Consider the following 22,346-nt stretch of genomic DNA (forward strand, 5'->3'; position numbering starts at 1 on the left):
TACTGCTGGGGCTGTGCAGCCTTGTTTGGATATGAGCACGCCCAGCTGGGGCTCAGAGTGGCATCAGGAGCTGCTGTTAGGGGCAGCAGTCTCAGTAGCCCTGTGTGCTGAAAAGACGCAACTGCGGTGTCCAGAAGTCAGCTATAGGAAGGGGTATATCCCAGTTTTTGCTGCCTTGTGGTCTTGGTTGAAATTGTGCGTGCCCAGCAGGGGCTCACAGAGTCACCCAGGAAATGTCTGTTGGGGTGGTTGGGCTCAGGCGGCCTGGACACTGGAAAGGTGCAACTGTGGTGTCCAGAGTTCTGCAGCTGTTGGGTGGGAAGACTCAGTTTTTGCTGCGGTGTCCGTGGTTGGATATGCACGTCCAGTGGAGGCTAACAGGGGCAACTGAGGTACATTTGTCAGTGCGGTGCACTGACGCAAACTGAAAGGCCCTGGCTCTGAAGCCACACGACTGAGGTGTCTGTGGACAGGTATCCAGGGAGAGGGAATTTAGAATTTCTACTGCTGGAGCAGTGCGCCCTTGTTTGGCTAAGAGTGTGCCCAGCAGGTGCTCTCAGCAGCACCCAGGAGAGGCCTGTGGAGGGAGGGCTCAGGAGGCCTGCACTCAGGCAAAGTGCAACTGTGGTGTCCAGATATCTGCTGCTGGGGTGGGGCGATGTCTCACATACTGTTCTGGGAGGCCAGTACCTTTGGACGTGGAGGTCCTAGGGTCTACTGGTCTTTGGGTGGGGCAGCAGGATTTGGGCTGGCATGGCTGCCGGGTTGTGGGCAGTGTTTAAGGCCTGTGTTGGCAGTAGTGTTTATGAGTTCCTACAAGAGGCTGCTCCCCACTTCCAGATGGTGTGGAATGTCCACAGAGGTGGTAGGTGCTCCCTGTCCAGGAGAACTCGTTCTGCCAGGCTCTGATACTCCTGCCATATTTAACTGTCCCTGACACACACACACACACACACACACACACACACACACACACACATCCAAACACTCTCCTTTCCCCTGTCACTCACATCACCTTTTTCCCCTCTGTCCTGCCAGCCGCCACCTACTCAAGTAATCTGGGTTTCTTTTCTTTTCATCCATTTGACAGAAAGAGAGGAGTGGGGGAGAGACAGGAGAGAAATACTGTTGACTCCTGTACGTGCCCCGACCCTGTGCCCTTCTACTAGTAGGACGATGCCCAACCAGCCAGGGCACATCTCCAGTTTTCAGATTCCTCCACGGTGTTCTAAAAGATTGTCACAGGAGCCCATGGCTTCCTACGTACATGCGTTAACATGGTGTTTCCTTATTTGGGGACCATTTGGTTCTTACTCTGACCTGGGTTGACACAGGTGACTGAGACCATGGACCACCAGGGCAACCAAGTACTGGCGGGCGTGAGGCCATTCTGAGCTGAGCCAGCATGGAAGGAAGACATCTTCAGGTGTGCTGGTTACGGGAGCCTCCTTGAGTGTCTAGAGAAGCCCTGCACCTCTTCCATTCTCATCATTAGGGAAAGAGGTGGGATCTGCATCCTCAGGCTCCTCCTGGGGGAGCAGAAACAGGAGCAGCCGTTGTATTATCAGGTCATGTCCTCCAAAACTCATTTGTTCTCCTGTGTTTTCATGGGGTAAAAGAGAGCGAGCGTGAGACAAGAAGCTGTAGTGTGTTAGGGACCCCTTGTTCAGCAACTCTGCTCAGAGCAGGGCTGGCATGAGAGCCCACAGACTGACTTAACTGGTGTTTGGTGACAGGTAAGTTTTGGTCTCTTCCCCTGAGCTTGCACCACTGAGGGTAAGGGATGGTTCTTGAAACAAAGTAACAGTAGTGCACCACCTGCCCCCTGGCTACAGCCCAAGGAGGTCAGGGAGGCCTGGGAGCTACAGAATGGGGATGGAGAGACCTCGCCCTCATGCATTGGGACTATCAGGCCTCACACAGATGCTGCTGGTACTAAGGTCACCTGGTGGTAACCCCTCGTGTTACTAGTGTCTCAGCCACATTGAGAGTGGCTATTTAAGGACATACTGGTCGCAGGACCCTGAGAGGAGAGATCAAGGCCATGACTCCAGAGTAGTTTGGGCTCGGAGAATTGTCAGCCCTGGGCTGCCGGAAGGTGCCCTCCTTAGTATAATCCACCTGTGCAGAGGATGAGGCGGCGAGGCATAGCGGAGCTCAGGCCAAGAGGGAGACACCCTGGAGCTATGCCTCCTGTGGCCCCAGCGCTGAGCTGGGTTCCCCACCCCTTTCTTTCCCTCTACCTCAGCTGTTGGAGGGGCCTCCATGCACAACTGCTACCCAGATCTTGTGGGTGGCACCTCATCAGTAAATTTACATACTCTCGGGTCATTCCTAGTTCTACCTGAGAATATCAAACCATCACCTACCCTATCCTCCTGAAGACCTGACTGGGTCCCTACACCATGGCTGAGCACAGACCTGCCGAGCACCTGGATTGTGGCGGGTGATTGTCACCTAAATGGGTACTCCTGCTCTCTGCCCATGACCCTGATTGTGTCCACCGCTGCCACACAGAGAGTGGCATGTTCCCATTCACTGGTGACTTCTCTAGGCATACTCCCATCGGGCTGGCCCAGGTGATGGCCATGGGAGCCGTACATCAGGAACCAGGGCCTTGTTCTTTTGTCACCATCCCATGACTCACTCAGAGATACGAGTGCAGGTGACTGATTCAGGCCTCAGTTACTGCACATGGAGAAGGTAGTCAGTTGATGGCCCCGGCCAAGGTCCCTTGTCTGGAGAGAGAAGTAATGAGACTTGGAAAGTGAAATGCTTCCATAATTTCTTAAATTCTGCCAAACATGAGGAATTACTTTTACTCATCATCGTGACTCAGAAACCAGCTTCTGTTTCACAACGGCCAGCTCCCAGAGAAGTGTAAATGAGCAACATGGTTTTGACCAAAAAAAGGATGGAGAGGTCCCAGGGTAAGCCATGAGGCCAAAGAGCTTCACACTAAAGGAACTCTCCCAGAGACATGTGCCCACCTAGGCAGCAGAAAGGAATGGGACCTTGGAAGCTTATCCAAACCTAGAAAGAATGTGACAGTTGACCAGGGCATGGAAAAGACTCTCACTCTGTGTGGAAAGTTGTATGAGCAGAAGACCCGCAAGCCATGTTTAAACTACTCAGGAAATAGTTTGCAAAGCGCATGTCACTTTTTAATTCTCAAATATTTAAAATCACAGGGTGCTAAGTAGTGATTTTAAAACTTTATTTATTTGCATGTATGGTATGTTTCTAACAGAGTTTTTTATGTTGTGATAAAAATTTGTAATGGCCATTGAAAAATGACAACTTTTCCTATGGTTATTAGGATTGCTGGGCAGGTTATACCTGGAGGTACCATTCTGTGAGGCATGCTCTACAGGGCAAAGCAAGACCAGCTGGTGATTTACACATTTTCCTGCCCAGTTGTTTTGTTTTTTCATTTCTCTACTCAGACAAGTGAGGGTCCGTGCCTCAGAGATACTCTGAGGAAGACCGTGACATTCTCATGAAGTGTCCCTGCAGGTCACCCGGAATAGCAGTGAATGCACCTTAGGCAGTCAGTGACTGTTCTTGAGTAAATCATGTATTGAAGAGAGAGAGGAGAGGAGTCTGTCTTTGGCGGGCGAGGATCGGCCGATCCGTGGACATCCCTGAGAACATGTCCACTCTGTGCCATTGCGTCCTGCCAGCCCTCCTACAGCGTCCTTGGCATTCAATGGCTAGACCCAGGCATGTCCTGGATGTGAGGGATGTTCTCCTTGGGGAGCAAGAAAGAGGGGCAATCGTTGTTTAGGTCTAGATGTCATTGGGTCTGAAGTGAAACCAGGTATTCTTGGGCAGAGGCAGGGCAGGTAGTGCCAGCAGAGACTTGTGAGTTTGAAAAAGGCACAGAGGACAAAATAGGTCAGTGTAGGAAGAGGTCTGACTGCAGAGGTAAAGAAGCCGCTGGAAGGGTATCTGCTCAAAGGCTGGGTTAAGAGATTGGACGATGGGAAAGCCCATGCATGAGGACTGGTCCCCAGGGCCTCTGAAGGCCCACAGAGGCAGGGCTTGCTGTGGAACCCAGGAAGGGCATCGTCCTGCCTCTTTGGTGCCTCTTTGGATCCAGAAAGGCAGCTGGGATGTTGATTTTCCTTCTGTACACTGTAGCTTGTCACGTTCTCCAAAACAGCACAGAGGAATTGGGGAGAACTCCTGATTTCTGTTGTCAGTAGGTGTCCCCAGCATCAGGTTCCTGATGGGCTGACTGACATTCCAGGGATGCATAAAGAGGGTCCCAGACTTGGAGCATCTTCTAAGAACTCCTTTCTTAAAAAGAGGTCACAAGGGCAGATGACCTGGGATCACAGTAGCAATTTTGTGATTGGAGAAGGCGGTTGCACAGGACGGCACTTCTCATGGGCTGAGAGGCTACTGTGTCCTGTACATAAGTGAGTGCCATGATGACCCTGCAGGTGGCAGGTGACCAGGATGTGGTGAAAACATCCCCCAAATTCATGTGTGGGTGCTGGGAGTCAGCGGAGCCTGTCCAATACTGGGCATGAAGTTCTCCTGCCCCCAGTGCCACAGCACATGCCCTGGGAAAGCAGGCTCCGTATGGGGGGGGGGGTGGATAGAGGAGTATTTCTTGCTCATGAAGAAGGCATGTTCGCTCACACTTTGTTTCTAGGTCATTCTATGTGGTCCCTCCTGCCTCCTTGTATCTCCTGGACACTGGGATCTCATAGAAGCTGCCTGAGCTTGGGCTCCTCCAATTTTCCAGTTTCTGCCTGGTGCATGTAATGTTTGTGTTAAAGAGAAAATCTCACCCCAGGTGGCACCTCTCCAGCATTAAGTCCATGATACCAAGTCTAGACTCAATTGCTGACCTCATTTCAGTTTGAACCACTTCCAGAAACCTCATCAGCCAGTCTGGAATTTTCAGGTCAACACCACTGTGTTAATCTGTCACGTGGTCCCTCTGCCTGGAATATGAAAGTTGTTTGGGCATCACAATGCAGGGGGTACAGAAGAGCCTACAGAAAAGTTGCTCCGCTCTGCCTCTGTCTCTCTCTCTCTCTCCCTCTCCCCCCTCCCCCCCCCCGCCCTCTGGCTCTCTCTCTGTCTGTGTCTCCCTGGATTTCAAAAGATCCAATGTGTGACTCAGTACAGCATGGGGATATCCCAAACTATGGCAGATCCTTACATGCCAAGTACAGCTTCAAATCTTCTGAAGGGGAAGGTGTATCTGTGCACTGTGCTTAATCCAGACTGAGGACATCTTCCCTCACAATCTGAGAGAGAGTTGTAGGCCTGGGCCCAGAAGGAGCTTTCTGAAGCCAAATTTGCATGGATTATTCCCTGGGGTTGAGCAAACATTAGTTATTTATACAGACTTTGGCAGTCATGTTTAGGGCCCCGGCCCCTGGAACTTGGCTGGGAATAACCTGTTGCCTGTGAAAGGTTGGGATGTAGAATAGGATTCCTGAGCTAAAATGAATGCCTTCTGTAGCAGCTCCTTGGTAAGGATACACAGGTATTTTGGCCCACATTTATTTTTCACTGTGCCTCCAAGATTCCAAAGAGCCACGACTCTCAGCCCTCAGTGGCTTTCAGAATTGGATAAGTCACATCCCAGGTTCAGCTGCCACACCCCTCCTCTGGCCTCACCACAACCCATATTTTCACATTTAATTTTCTCAAGCCAGGTTGCTGAGCTGATCTGGTTCTTCTGAGACGAAATACCCTTTACCTCCACAGAGGAAGGGTGACAGAATCTCCTGCCTATACCCCCCGTCAGCTTGGGTTTAAGGGATCCACCCAGTTTCCTTCTTCACCGCTAGCCTTTTAAGTTCTCAAGTTGATGCAGTCAGTGTCTTTGAGTTTCCCCAATGTTCACCTTGTCCTGGGTAATTTCCTTTGTCCCATTCCAAACGTGCAGCCCCTCCCTTCTCCTGATCAATCCCTAGATGTGATTTTGGCCTGACCTCCTCTGGGGAAGGCTTGCTCCTCAAAATCTGGAAGACCAACTGTCCCTCTGTTACTCTTTGAATGGGTACGGGATTTGCAATTGTAGGTAACATCAAGTCTCAGGGGCTGTTTGGTACTCAATACAGTTGCATTGAAATTCTTTCGCTCTTCAGATGATACACTGTCTCCCTAAAGGTGTGTTAACGGGAACATTAGGGAATTTTGATGTGGCACCAACACCCACATCAAGTCTACTTCCAGGATGGTTTCCTTTTCTTTTCCTATCATGAATGGACCTAGGGTTCAGTTGGAGTTGTGGAGAGTGCAAAACCCCATCAGGATTAAATGCCTGGAGATCCAGGGCTAAGGTTTTGCTCTCAGGTGGAAGTAGCCATTTCAGCTAGGACCTCAAAAGGAAGGTGTGGTCAGATGGGGCATAATGGCTTCTGAGGAGGCCGAGGAGGGAACAGAATCTAGAGCGTGAGAGTCAATGTCCAGCTCTGAGCACAGGGCTCCCTGCACCATGCTGCTCTGGTGAGTCAGGAGCCTAAGGTGGTCCCCAAGGACCTGCAGGCCAAGAACCCAGAGATTTGTCCTTTCTTCCATACAAGTGAGCAGACTTTGCCTTTGCCTCTGGATGCAGGTTTGCCTTAATCTAAAATGTTTTGATTTCTGTTTTGGCGTTTGCCATTCATAGAGGTTCAAAGGGTAAGTTTTCGCTGTGTCTGAAAGTCAAGTATTGCTAAGGAACCTATTGTAGGCCAAAGTGGCAAAATCCTTTTTGTAGTTTTTAGCGGCTGGGCTGTCTGTGTGAAAACAGGTCTTAATGAAAGTCTTTCATAACAGCCAATTGATGTTTAGAAAGAGAGGAAGGGAGTGGGCGGAGAGAGAGAGAGAAACATTGATGTGAGAAACATCCATCAGCTGGCTCCTGCCCACCCCCTACGGGGGTTAGGAATGGAGCCCTCAAGTGACCTTTGGCGGGCAGGGGAGGATGCTCAACACACTGAGCAACACTGACCAGGCTTGCAGTCTCTTATTGTGAGGAGCCTTAGTTGTGACATGTGAGCCATCTGTTGTCATTTATAAAGTGGGCATTCTAATATTCAGAGAAGGGACACACAGTAAAATGTACATGTTGGAATTAATCATTATTTTTCTCACCTCCAGCTCCCCCTTGCTTCAGGAAACGTTTGTGCTGCTTTTATATTCCTCATTTAAAATGTGTCAAAGGCCTCAATGGTACCCATTGTGTGGGTGTTCCTTAATCTTCCCCATCTATTTTATTTCCTGGAACTTAGCAAGAGGCAGTCCTGGGCCACGGGCTGCTCCCTACTCCAGGTGTTTTCAGTCCTTCAGTGATCCTCAGAAACGTTTTCCCTGAAAAGGGTGGGATCATCTCTCTGGTTTCCCAGTACTCACTGCACAGCAGAATTCCAGCTAGCCAGTGGGTAGATGTGGGAGGTGTCCAGTGGTCATCTCACCCCTCCTTGGTGCCTGGTTCTTGTCCTGCCAGTGGCAGAGGAGAGGCAGGGCTGAGTGGCTTTGAGATTCTAAGCAGAAAACGGGGTTGGGGTAATTTGGGGGGCGCTCCAGTTGTTGCTGAAGGAGTGCCTTTGGCCCTCAGCTGGTCCCTCTGAAGGGAGAAGGACCGGGTTTGCTCATGCTCAGCCTGACAAGATGCCTTGCTCCCGACTGTCTCCCATGATCTCTTTCATAGCAGCTTCATGGGGATGAGCCTCCCAGCTCCACGCAGACTCCTGGAACTGGCATGTCAGAGCCTGCTGCGGGATGAAGCCTCGGCCATCGCTGCTCTGGAGTGGCTTCCTATGGAGCTCTTCCCACCTCTGTTCATGGCAGCCTTCGCTGGGAAGCACAGCAGAGTCCTGAAGGCCATGGTGCAGGCTTGGCCCTTCCCCTGCCTCCCTCTGGGGGCCCTGATGAACCATCGGCAGCCTTACCAGGATATCTTGCAGGCTGTGCTCGAGGGACTCGATGCCCTGCTTGCCCAGGACACTCGACACAGGTATGGGGGATTCAGTTGCCTGGTAGCACCCTGGGGATCTGAGCAGTTACAGCTGGGATCCGGGAGTGTGCAGGGCCAAAGGGAGAACTGAGGCAGGCCTTGGAGCCACTGCTGGGGTCATTCTGAGAACAGGCTTCAGATACATAAGGCTGATGAAAATGCCCAGGGTGACCGAAGGGACACGAGCCCACTCCTTCCTGGTGGCACCTAAATGTACCAGGAATGGGGACCATGAAGGATCCCAGTCGCACCAGGAGCAGCTGATTCCTGGGGCATTGAGTCAAAGTCCAGTCAGGTGTCTGGCCCAGCTGCCCAGATTCCTAGACTCATGGTCTTATTCCTTGTTATCATAATGCACCCCAGCATAACTCCTATTTTCTCCACAGGAGATGGAAACTGCAGGTGCTTAATTTACAGAAGAGAGTTCATCAGGAGTTCTGGATCGTGTGGGCCGGAACCAGAGCCCATCTGTGCTCACTGCTGGAGCCTGAGGCCCCGCAGCCCATGAGGAAGAGGGGGAAAGTGCACAGCTTAAAGGCCAGGCCAAAACCACCCTTGGCCCCCATGGAGCTGTTAGTAGACCTTTGCCTCAAGAAAGGTGTCCTTGATGAGTCCCTCAGCTACCTGATTAAGAAAATCAGCGAGAGGAGAGGTTTGCTGCACCTTTGCTGTAAGAAGCTGAAGGTTTTTGCGATGTCGAAGCAAAACACTTACATCCTGGATATGGTGCAGCTGGACTCTGTTCAGGATTTGGAGGTAAACTGTACCTGGAAGCTGTCCACCCTGAGGAAGTTCGCTCCTTACCTGGGCCAGATGGGCAATCTGTGCCGGTTCCGTCTCTCCCACGTCTTCACGTCTTCTCACACCACCTTGGAGGAGGAGGAGCAGTGTGTTAGCCTGGTCACCTCTCAGTTCCTCAGCCTGCCCCACCTCCAGGAGCTCAATTTGGATGATGTCTCCATCCTCAGAGGCCGCCTGGACGAGATCCTCAGGTGAGGGGTGGCGAGCTTTCCCTGCCGACCAGAGCGAGTCCCTTTCCATTTCAGTGCACAGTGACGGGCTCTCCTGTGTGCTGTCCCTCAGCAGTGCTAGAGTGCCTGAGCCACTAGACGGGCCACACAGTCAGTGTCTTGTTCACCGCTCTGTCACCTTGCATGTTGTGATATAACCCCCCAGACAAAGGTAGGACATATGCACTACGACAGAGGCTACTAAAGGGACTCCTTGCTAGGAATTGGCGTAATGTATGTAGCCTTCGGGCCAGGGGATGGTAGCTTTGGGCATCCTTGTAAGTGGTGTGGAAGGGAAGATGATGCAATAGAACCAAGTGAGGATTGCAATGACAAGGGGAAAGCCAATCAGAGGTGAGGTTTCAGGGGTTAAGTTCCGCACTTAGAGATTTGGCCATGGCAGCCTTTCACTCCAAACCTGCCTCAGTCACCTGTCTGCCAAGGGTTGCCATAGGCTCTCGCAAACAGAATGCGTGGTAAATGCAGGATTCCGGAGGGAGTCATTACGAAATTGGATAGGTGGTTTGTAAACAGTGCAGTGATCTAAGTTCCTGGAGGGTGTCAGCTCTCGTTTGATGTTGCCTGACTGTGCCCAGGTTAGCCCCTTCTGCACAACTGCCAGAGACCTCATTGGGCTAAGAGATGATGGTGACAAGGGTCTAGGCTGTGGCTGGAAGGAAGCCCGAGTTGCAGGCATTTCAGGACATGTCTCCAATACTAAAATGCACTGGTTGCCTCCTGCTTCAGACCCTGGGTTAGGCTCCTTTCTGAGCTCCTCCCATCTTTACCTCCCACCTTTATGTTCACAACACTTGTGTGTTTGGGCTGGGCTGTATGATGTGCTCCACTTGATGGATGAGTAAATGGAGTGTGTGAGGTTTCATCCAGTTGAATCCATCACGGAGCAGATAACAGATGGGAAAGATTCCACTCCAATTTGCTCTGACTTGAATGTCACTTTTCACTGTGCAAAATCCTGGGTTTGATCATCATCCGGAACACTGTAGGCTTTCGCGACATGGGCCTCTTTACCCTGAAGGCCTGCATCATCCTCACCTGCCTCTGCCCAGCAGGTCCATCCCCACATGTAACTGCTCTATGTCTCCCCAGGTGCCTGAGGACCCCCTTGGCGACCCTGTCCATCACGAACTGCCTGCTTTTCGAAAGAGACTTGAGACATCTCTCCCAGCAACTGAACGTCAGCCAGCTGAAAGGCCTGAGTTTCAGTGGGCTCAACCTGACCAATATCAGTTCTGGGTCACTCCGATTTCTTTTAGAGAGAGCCTCCCCCACTCTCCAGGACCTGGACTTGGATAAGTGTGGGATCATGGATGCCCAGTTCCTGGACATCCTGCCAGCCCTGAGCCACTGCTCCCAGCTCACAACCCTAAGTTTCTGTGAAAACCCCATCTCCATGATCGTCCTGGAGGACCTGCTTCACCACATTGTTGGGCTGAGCAAGCTGAATTGCGTGATTTATGCGGCCCCCCTGGAGAGTTACGAGGAAAGGAGCGGCACCATCAACCTGGGCCGACTTGCCCAGATGCATGCCATGCTGAAGCATATGCTGCAGGAGTTGGGGCGGCCCAGCATGGTCTGGCTCTGCGTTTACCCCTGTCCTCACTGTGGCTGTAGAACTTTCCTTGACCCAACTACCATTCTGTGATCCTGTTGCTTGAGTGTCCAGCTGGGTGCACATCTCATAGGCTTTACTCTGGGCACTTGGGCACTGAAACCCGGACATAAGTGTACCGTACAGGAACACAGCAGCCAGTTTCAGACAAATACTGAGAGTGGGGGGAAATGCTGACAGGGGACTCAATGGTTTCTTTGGGGAGATTTGTCCTAAGGAGTTAGAAATATGCACCTGAATCTCTCAGGGGGAGAGACTGAGGTTTGGGTGGTAGATGCGGGGATTACCTTTGCTTGAATGGTTGTGAATAAATGTCAGTAATAAAGAGAGCTGGATGTTAACCATCTAGTGTCCTACATGACATGTTAACCCAACTCTCCCAGCTGCAGTTACTGGCCAAGTAAGAAGGCATGAGCATCGTGATGCGCAGACACTAGGCTGGTTGAGGTTGGTTCCAGGAGATCACATCACCATTTATACTTTCTGGTTTGGTGGTTCTTTCTGGTGCACCAGTACCTACTCACTCACCTCTGTGACTATTCAGTGGGTCAACACACACAAGGTGCGTCTACAGGGATTGGAAAAATTGGCTTCCAGTGAGCACCACTGAGGTACAACTACTCTGGGGCCATAACAGGTAACCAGTCCAGTCCCTGGACTAAAACTCCTCCCCACTGGGAGCCTCCATCGCTGGCCTGTGGCCGCTCCATGGTAGGGATTCTCTGTGCACCAGTCAGGCCCCCAGTACTGAAAGGGATATCAGCCTGCCAGGGACCCAGACCACTGGCCTCACAAGTCCAGGCCTGTCATTCCTCTGGATCCAGCCCCTTCTTGAATTCAAGTTTCTGTGGTCTGTAAACACATTTACATTCATTTCAGCAAAATACTAAGCTGGCATAAACCTCTGCTTTGTTCTGTGTCCTGTCCTAAGAATACGACATCCTTTTGTAGAGGATGTTCTAATGTTCGAAGACTTTCCCCTCATGATCCTCCTTCCCATCAATCAAGGAGGTTGTAAAGCATCTCTGAGCCAGTGACAGACCCCGGTTCTAAAGAGTGGACAACCTCAAGCCAGTTCCCGGAGAGCACTTAAGTGGACACAGGTGAAGGTCACACCGGGGAGATGGGGGTATGGAGGGCCACCCTGAGGGGCAATACAACCAAGTGAAAGGGAGATGTCCTAGTGTGCTCTTGGATCCCACAGTCAATGGACAGTTAGCTGCTCAGCATGGAACAGGCTCCCTGCCCACCTGCCACTGCATTCTGGCCCTATGCTGTCTCAGTTTGCTCACTGAGTGGCCTGCCAGAGGACCACCTAGGGAGAAGTCCACACATCCAGGCCCGGGGCAGGGCTCCATTTGCCTGTATGTCTCCCTAAATGTGAGGAAGTCAGTCCTGGTTTTTCTCCTTCTACTGCCTCTCATTCAGTGCCAGCCACTCATGTGCTCTCCAGATATTGAGAGAGATGAAGCACAGAGAAGACATTTATCTGAATCTGACTTCAGAGTTATGAAGGTAAAAGAGCTCAACAGCATATAGAAGATATAGTGACTATGAAAAGAAGATATAAAATGACATAATACACATAAAGAACACATTAGAAGGAATAGGCAGATATTAGGGAAAGCTGAGGATCCAATCACTGATTTAGAACAGAGTTAAAAATATCACCCAATAAAAAAAAGACAGAAAAATTAAAATTTAAAACAAACAAACAAACAAACAAACAGGAGGACCACTTACATAACAGTATTAGAATAGCCAGTGTGCCAAAAGAGGCAGGAGGGGAGAAAGGCATAGAGAAGGTCTTTGAAGAAACAATGGCAGAACACTTACCTAACCTGGTAAAGGAAAATCCCACACAAGATCAAGAGCCAAAGAGAACCCCAAAGAAGAAGTACCCTAACAAACCCGTGACCAGACACATCATAATTAAAATGCCAAAAATTAAAGACAAAGAGAGAATCTTCAAGGCAGTAAGATAAAAGAAAACTGTTAGCTATGAAGGAGTTCCCATAAGGCTGACTCCTGATCTCTCATCAGAAACTCTACAGGCCAGAAGAAGATGGCATGAAGTACTCAAGTTAATGGAAAGCAAGGATCTGAGACCAAGATTACTATATCTGGCAATGCTTTCATTCAAAATAGACGGTCAAATACAGAGCTTCCTAGACAGAAAAAGGCTGAAGGAGTACATCATCTCCAAGCCAGCTTTACAAGAAATGCTACAGAGATTGCTGTAATGAGAAGGAGAAACAGAGACAGAAACTTAGCCACACAGAAACGAAATGGAAAGAAATAAATAAATACCTATGAATAATAACTCTAAATGTAAATAGGTCAATGCTCCAATCTAAAGGTGTAGTGGAGCAAAATGGATACAGAAACATGATGCAAGTATATGCTGTCTACAGGAGCACCATCTCAAAACAAAAGACACACACAGGATGAGAGTGAAGGAATGGGAAAAATTTCCATGCAAATGGGAAAAAAAAGGCCGAAGTAACAATACGCACACCAGAAAAAATAGACTTTAAAATAAAGGCCATCACAAGAGACATAAAGGTCACTGCATGATACTGAAGGGACCAACTAACAAGACGATATAACCCTAGTAATCATATATTCAGCCAACATAGGAGCACCTCAATATATATATCTCAAACAAACAAACAAAAAATCAAAACAAACAAAAATTCTAGAAGACTTTAACAGAGAGTGTGACAAAAGGAAAGTCACAGTAAGGGACTTTTATCACCCCTCTGACATCACTGGATAGATCTTCCATATGAAAAAATAACAAGGATGCAGAGCCTCTAAAGGACACACTGGATCCATTAGATTTAATTGACATTTTAGAATAGCGGTTCTCAACCTGTGGGTTGCGACCCCTTTGTGGGTCAAATGGCCCTTTCACAGGAGTCGCCTAAGTAAAGGGTGTCCCACAATTCACGCAAGAAGTAATTTTGATAGAAAACAAGGTTTATAATTAAAAACTGTACATTTTTATTGACTCATAAAGAAAGTAAAAGAACTGCACTTGGAAAACTACAGGACATTGAAATGGAGATAAAGATATCAACCAATGGATTCATATACCATGTTGATGGGTTGGTAGACTTAACTTCATTAACATGTCCATACTACCCAAGCAATCTATAGATTTATTGTAATCTCCATTAATATACCAACAGAATATTGCACAGACACAAAAAAATCCTCGAAAAAATTCAAATGGAGTAAAAATAGTCTGAGCAATCCTGAGGAAGAAGAAAAAGTTGGCGGGCTCACAATACCAGATATTAAGCTATATTATAAAGCCACCATTCTCAAAACTGCCTGCTACTGCCACTAGAAAAGACATATACTCCACTGAAACAGAACAGAGAACCCAGAAGTGGACCCAAGTCATTACGCTCTATTATTAATTTACAAAGGAGGCAAGAGCATACAATGGAGTCAAGACAGTCTCTTCAATAAATGTTAGGAAAATTAGAAAGATACATGCAAAATAATGAAACTAGACCTCCAACTTACACCATTCACAAAAATAAACTCAGAATGGATCTACTTAAACATCAGATGAGAATCTATAAAAAAAAAAAAAACAACTTATAAGATTGCCTACGTAGCAATATATCAGATATGTCTTCGCAGTATCTTTATTGATACAGCTCTAAAGGCAATGCACACAGAGGGGAAAATAAACAAGTGGACTACGTCAAAATAAAACCTGCACAGCAAACAAAATCCTGAAGAAAACAACCAGAAAGCCCACTGCATAGGGAGAACATATTTGCCAATGGTATCTCGGATAAGTGTTGAATCTCCAAAGTTTTCAGGGAACTCACACAAATTAACAATAGGAAGATAAACAATCCAATCAAAACATGGGCAAAGGACCTAAATTAACACTTTTTAAAAGGAGACCTATAAAAGGCCAAGAGACATACAAAAAATGCTCAAAGGCACGAACAGTCCAAGCGATGCAAATCAAAATGACAATGAGGTACCATCCACACCTGTCAGAATAGCTGTCAGAAAAAAATCAACAAACCACAAGTGCTGGTGAGGATGCAGAGAAAAAGCAACCCTTGTGCACTGCTGGTGGGAATGCAGACTGCTGCAACCACTGTGGAAAACCATATAGAGATTTCTTAAAAAATTAAAAATGGAGCTGCCCTTTGACCCAGTGTTCTCTCTTCTAGGTATATATCCCAAGAAATGAGAAAGGCCAATCAGGAAAGATATATGCAACTGTATGTTCATACCAGCCCAATTTACAATAGCTAAGATTTGGAAACAGTCTAAATGCCCATTAGCAGATGCACGGATGAATAAACTGTGGAACATCTATACAATGGAATACTCTACTGCTGTAACAAAGAATGAACTCTTATAATTTGAAACAGCATGGATGGACTTGGAGAGCATTACACTAAGCAAATTAAGCCAGTCAGAGGACGATAAATATCACATTATCTCACTCATTTGTGGAATATAATGAACAACATTAGCTGATGAACAACAAGATATCCAGACACAAAGAAGCATTGATCACACTGTCAAACCTCAGAGTAAAGTGCTTGAGGCAAAGACCAACAGTAGTATGTGTGTGTGTATATGTGTGTGTGTATGTATATGTGTGTGTGTGTGTGTGTGTGTTTGTGTGTGTGTGTGTGTGTATGTATGGAGGGCTAATGAACGTTGACATGAACTTTGATATTCAGCAGGGAAAGACCAATAAACTTGGTGAATCATTGGTTTTTAGCCTTTTCCTGAGTCAGAGACCCCTTTGTGAATCTATTTAATACCATAGACATTTCTCTTATGTAGTTTCCAAATGGAAAGTTTTCTACATCAAACGTAAGTACAAGATCATCTTATCAAATTAATAATAAAGATTATTATTTTACACAGTACAGGGTTGCACATTCCTATACTCAAAACTAGTATTTCAAATCCAATTCTAAATAATGAAGTGTGTGTCCTTGACATTTATATAGTTAGACTAACTTTTATTTCAGTGGGAATTTTCCAAGGTGAACTGATGTCCTTTTTCCAGACGAAAGAAGGGTACATTCAGAGCAAATTCTTAGTAGTTCAATAAGAATGAATCTTCACTTTAAACCTACATGACTTCCTGTTCCCAAAGTGTAACATTCTAACATAAGATCAATAGAATTGAGTTCTTCAGAGAACAGTTGAAGTGACTACAGGAAAACTGTAATGCTAAAATAGACTGAATTTAGCTTGAGGTTTAAATCCTATCCCTGTAAGGTCATTAGGAGTGTTTCACACATTACATATTGCATTCATTATTATAAGTGCTATACCTCTTTAGCAATTACAAATCATATTGATCATCAGTATACATTCTCAATCTAATGAATGGTATCCTTTCTTTTGCTTTGAATGATATGAATGAAATTGAGGTGTATCTCTTCATTCAATGTTACTGTTTTCACATAATTAAAGGTTTCATGCTCATATTATTTTTTAATTTTTTAAAAACATTTGAGTTACAGACAGTAACTTTATGAATTTAAAGTTATTGAATTTATGGAAGTTAATATGATCACATAGGCACTCTTTATTGAATTTATGGAAGTTAATATGATCACATAGGCTTCAGGTACACAAGTCTATGATACCTCATTTGCATATTGCATTATGTGTTTACCTAATTCAGGTAAAAACCAGGGAATTGGGCAGGAAAGTTTGCCACACCTCTGAGCCCAGAAAGGATATAAGCACCCCTATGTTCATAGCAGCACAATTCACCATAGCTAAGATCTGGAAACAGCCGAAGTGCCCATCAGCAGATGAATGGGTTAGAAAACAGTGGTACATCTACACGATGGAATACTATGCTGTTGTAAAAATGAAGGAATTCTTGCCATTTGAAGCAGCATGGATGGAACTGGACAGCATTATGCTAAGTGAAATAAGCCAGTCAATGAAGGAAAAATACCACATGATCTCACTCATTTATGGATAATAAAGACCATTATAAACTTATGAACAAAAATAGATACAGAGGCAGACCAGCTTCAAACAGACTGTCAAACTGCATCGGGAAGGCCGGGGAGGGTTGGGGGGCAGGCGGGGAGAGTAAGAGATCACCCGAAAGACTTGTATGCATGCATATAAGCATAACCAATGGACATAAGATACTGGGAGTTAGGGGAGGCCAGGGGATTGTCAGGGCGGGGAAGAAAAAGGAGACATATGTAATACCCTTTGTAATACTTTAAGCAATAAAACAATTTAGAAAAGAGAGAAAAAAGAAATCTCAAAGTAAAGGTCATAAAAAAGAGATAAGACCAATTGCTATAATGTACTCTGACATGCAGGGGGTAGACTCTCAATGCAAGAGCTGCCCTTGGTGGTCAGTGAGCTCTCACAAGGGCAGCACCACTCAGCTGGATCCTGTGCTGACAACTGGCAAGTGCATCAGCAGTGGCAGGAATCTCTCCCACCTCCACAGAGGCACTAAGAATGTTTGGCAACTGGGATTAAGCCTAAGCCATCATTCAGACATCCCCTGAGGTCTTCCAGACTGACAGAGGGTGAGGGACTCCGACAAGTGTACAAAGTTCGTTCACAGGGCCACTAATATTACTAATAAACTACAAGAAGATATAACAAAATTCAAATACTTGGAGGATAAATAGTCTTTTATTAAATAAATGGAGGCCCAGGGTATGAATTCCTGCAAGGAAGCAGTCTGGTCGGCCTCCCCAGATGGGGGCAATGGGGCCAGGCTGGCTGTGGTTAGTGGCCATTGGCAGTTAACCAGAAGGCCATGCCTCCCATCTGGGCGTTAGCGCATATAGGGGGTGTGGCTGACCAGGCGGAAAGTTTGTGGGTGGTTTGCATATCAGTCCCGCCCAAAATGGGGGTTTGGGGGAAGATGGGAAGCAAGGCTGCTCAGGGATATGGCCAATTGGGGCCCAGATAAGGCTGGTTGGCTGTCGCAATGCAAGTCATAGCCACCAGCCATTCTGGTCATTCTGCCATTCCGGTTACAGGGCTTTTATGTACAAAGATAGATTACTGGATTACCAAAGAGATTAAAGAAGAAATTAAAATCATCCTGGAAATAAATGACAATTAAAAAAAATACAAAATCTATGGGAAACACTGAAAGTACTCCTTAGAGGTAACTTCCTAGCAGTACAGGCCTAACTCAAAGAACAAGAAAAACAGTTAACAAATTATCTAACCCCCACAACTTAAAAAGTTAGAGAGTGCAACTCGCAAAGCCCAAACTGAGCAGCAGGAAGGAAATAATGAAGATCACAGCAGAAATAAATGACATAGTGGCCAAAAACTGTTCAAAAGATTAATAAAGTCATGAGCTATTTCTTTTAAAGGATAAGCCAGGTTGATTAACCTCTAGCTAGGCTCACCAACAGGACCCCAGTAAACAAAGTCAGAAATGAAAGAGGTAAAATAGCAAAAGACCCCACAGATATAAAAAGGATTGTAAATAAATACTATGGACAACTCTACTCCAACAAACTTATGAACCCTGAAGAAATGGACATATTCCTAGAAAAATACAATCTTCCTAAACTCAGTTAGGAAGAATAAAACATAGGACTAGGCCAATAACTACTCAGGAAATTCAAGCAGTCACAAAAATAACTTGCAGCAAACAAAAGCCTGGGCTAGAGGGCTTCACAGGGAGTTTTACCAAGTGTTCAAAGAAAAACTAATACCTTCTTCCTCAGACTATTGCATAAAATTCAAAGAAAGTACCATTTCCAAATGCTTTCTATGAAGCCAGCATTACTCTAACCCGAAAACCAGATAGAGAAAATACGAAGATAGTAAAATGCAGGCCAATATATCTCTGATGACCATAGATGTTGCAATCCTCAACAAAACTCTAACAAATCCAATGCAACATTACATTGAAATGAGCATATACCATGCCAAAGCGGATATATTCTGGGGAAGTAGGATGAGTCCACATCCAGAAATCAATAAATGTGATGCATCACATAAACAAATTGTCAGAGATTCATATCAATTGGTGCAGGAAAAGCACTTGACAAAATCCAACACTCAATTTTGATAAAAACTCTAAGCAAACTGGGCATAGAGGGATCATACCTCAACATTATAAAAGCCTTATGTGACAAAACTACAGACAACATCATACTCAATGGGCAAAAACAATTACTCTAAGAAGAGGAACAAGACAGGGAAGCCCACTCTCACCACTTCTGTTTGAGAGAGTACTGGTAGTGCTAGGCAATGCGATCAGGCAAGAAGAAGTCAAACAAGGCATGCTAAGTGGAAAAGCAGAAGTAAAACTGTCAAAATTCTCAGATGGTAGTGTGCTGTCCATAGAAATACCTAAAGATTCCATCAAAAAAACTATGAGATTTAATAAATGAATTTGTCAATGCAGCAGGGTACAAAATTAACACCCAGAATTCTATGGCTTTTTGATACACGGATAATGAACTCAGAAAGAGAAACTAAAAAAAAAAATAAATAAATAAAAAAATAAAAATAAAAATAATAAAAAAAATGCCATTTGCCAGTGCAACAAAAAATTAAGAAGACTAGGAATAAACTTAACTAAGCAGGCAAAAACCTGTTCTTGGAAAACTCCAGGAAATTGAAAAAAGTGATAGAGGAAGACTAAAGCAAATAGAAGAACATACCATATTCATGGTTTGGTACAATCAACATCAATACAATGTTCATAGTCCCCAAAACAATGTACAGTTTTAATGTATTCCCCATTAAAATATCAATGGCGTAACTCACAGACCTAGAAGAAAGTTTCCAAAAATTCCTATGGATTTAAAAAAAGACCCCAAAGAGTTACAGGAATCTGGACAAAGAAGAACAAGGTTGGAGGGATCACAATACCAGATATCAAGCTATATTACAAAGCCACCATTCTCAGAACTGCCTGTTACTGGCACTAAACAAGACATAAAGACCAATGGGACAGAACAGAGAACATAGAAGTCAACCCTAACCATTATGCTCAATTAATATTTGACAAAGGAGGCAAAAGCATAGAATGCAGTCTTACAGTCTCTTCAATAATTGGTGTTGGAACCTGGATGGCAGTCAGGCCTAGGCAGATCGGGGTAGGTGGGGCCGTGGGGTGGGGTGGGGCGGGGTGGGGCTGGGCAGCTGCGCACTGGGATAGAACTCTGCTGGCACAGGCACTGCACTGGAGACTCTTGCCCTTCCCTAGGTGTCTGGGGCCTCCGGGCAGGGCCCCATGGAAGACCTTAGCCAGGCCAGCTGCAGAGAGGAGGACGCGGCGCCGGGCGCCAAGGGGTGGCCTGAACCCCCGGCCCGGGTGCAATTCCGCGTGACAAGGTTCATCATGGAGGCAGGTGTCAAGCTAGGGATGCAGTCCATTCCCCTCGCCACCGCCTGTGCCATTTACCATAAGTTCTTCTGCGAGATCAACCTGGACGCCTATGACCCCTACTTGGTCGCCATGTCTGCCCTTTACTTGGCTGGCAAAGTGGAAGAACAGCCCCTGCGAACCCGTGACATCAACGTGTCCAACAGGTACTTCCACCCGGGCAGCGAGCCCTTGGAGCTGGACTCCCTATTGTGCGTGATCCGGGACAGCATTGTGCAGTGCGAGCTCCTTGTGCTGCGGGTACTGCGCTTCCAAGTCTCCTTTCAGCACCCACACAGGTACCTGCTCCACTACCTGATTTCTCTCAAGAACTGGCTGAATCCTTACAGCTGGAAACGGACTCCCATCTCCATCACTGCCTGGGCCCTGCTGCGGGACAGCTACCGCGGGGGGCTGTGCTTCCGGTTCCAGGCTCAGCACATAGCGGTGGCGGTGCTCCACCTGGCCCCACACGTCTATGGGGTCCAGGTGCCCGCCGAGGCCAAGGCCGAGAAGCCATGGTGGCAGGTGTTTAGTGGCGACCTTACCAAGCCAATCATTGATAACATTGTGTCTGATCTCACTCGCATTTATACCATGGACACAGAGATCCCCAAAGGTCCTGGCCCAGGTCTGCCCAAAGAAAAGCCTGGGACGCTCAGCTGCCAGGGGAGGGTGCCACCACATCGCCATGACGGCCGGTCCCCAGAGCACTGGGTGGGAGGACTGGCTTTGTGCTGCTGGAAACAGGCCTGTGAAGGCGTTGACATGCTGCCACTTTGATTCTCAGGCTTTGACTGTGCCTGGCAGCCATGGTCCAGATGGTGATGGGCGCTGCACCTACCGCGGGCAGGAGCATGCTGCGGGCAGCTCTGAGGCCTCCAGGTCTGCTTTTGTCCTTTGAAAGGACACAGACTACAGCAGAGGTTTGGGATCAGTGGAAGGAAAATCAAAGAACGGATGGGACTGTGCCCCAGGGGATTTTTTTAAAGGCAAGATTTAGAGAAAGTATGACTCAAATAACATAGAGGACATTTTATTTTGTTTCATTAAAGATATTACAAAGCCAAAATAAAAACATAATAATTATTGTTGTTGGACTTTTAGCACAGATACATGCAAAAAAGTTAATCTAGACCACCAACTTACACCATACACAAGTATAAACTAGGAATGAATAAAGGATTTAAACGTAAGTGGGTAACCATGAAAATCTTAGAAGAAGACAAAATATCAGGAATCTGTCTCAGCAATACCTTTACTGATACAGCTCCTAGAGCAATGGAAACTGAGGAGAAAAGAAACAAATGGGATGATGTCAAATTAAAACACTTCTGCAGAGAAGGAGAAGCCAACAAATACAACAACAACAACAACAACAAAACAAGGAAGTCCACTGCCTGGGAGAAGATATTTTCCAATGTTATGTCTGATAAGGACCTATTCTCCAAAATTCATACTGAACTCATCCAATTAAACAAAAGGAAGATCAACATCCCAGTAAAAAACTGGGCACCACCAGTACGAAGGCCCCCTCCGACTTATGGTGGTCCAGTCCCTGTGATGATTATTACAGCCACAGAGGAGATGGGTATGATGGGGGGGCAATTACTGCAACAGCCAATGGGACACCCCTGTAAGAGGTCCTGTGTCAGGGCCAGCCTGACAGGGTTGAGCCGGGCTGAGGCAGGGAGGTGGGAATTGAGAAAAGAAAGAAAGACAGGAAAGCGGGGTCGGGAGGAACCCAGTTCTCTTGATGAACTGAAGCGAGTTTATTAGCTATACAATCCTATTTATACACAACACACTGAATCGGAGGTCTGTCAAGAGGAATGTATTCTTTGTTCCTCTTAATCTCTAAGGGAGAGATACAGCAGAAGGACAAGGTCTCAGTACAGCATATCTCAGTAAATAGTTACAGACTTCTTGGTAAGCTATGAAAGACTGTTCTCATTCTACAAATGTTGCTCTCATTCTACTGATAATCGCCATCCAAACAAGTCTGGGAAAACTGTGCGGGTAAGGGTCCCAGCCTTGCTAGCCCCTGCAGGTGCAAGGACCTTGCCAGCTTACATCTGGCCCCCAACAGTCCTGAGTGTAGTGCAGGCGGCAATTACAGGATACACCATGTATGTAAGAGAGAGTGAATCATGCAGTACAGTGGCTCACCTTATTGGGCTCAGGGAGTCAGGGGGGGAAGCCGCTGTGACAGAAGAATTAGACACTGAAATTGAAAATGATAAGGTACAGACAAAATTTTATTGTAAGGAATTTGGCTTCTGTTATTTAAGAATGACTAAAAGGAAATGGTAGGTTTGGGGGAATCATCAAGAATTGTTTGGA

The 22,346-nt window shown here is 46.6% G+C and overlaps 1 protein-coding gene across 1 annotated transcript; it reads left to right on the forward strand.

Annotated features, from left to right (window-relative positions):
* Window positions 1-9,997: 9,997 nt before the first annotated feature.
* LOC308512323 (melanoma antigen preferentially expressed in tumors-like) lies at window positions 9,998-10,645 on the forward strand (the record flags this gene model as incomplete). The annotated part of the gene is made up of 1 exon (XM_081082103.1): window positions 9,998-10,645. One exon carries the CDS (start codon window positions 9,998-10,000, stop codon window positions 10,643-10,645), a length of 648 nt encoding a protein of 215 aa, XP_080938229.1.
* Between the last annotated feature and the right edge of the window lie 11,701 nt (window positions 10,646-22,346).

Source organism: Myotis nattereri (assembly GCF_964212035.1).
Source record: "Myotis nattereri genome assembly, chromosome: Y".
NCBI classification, from domain to species: domain Eukaryota; kingdom Metazoa; phylum Chordata; class Mammalia; order Chiroptera; family Vespertilionidae; genus Myotis; species Myotis nattereri.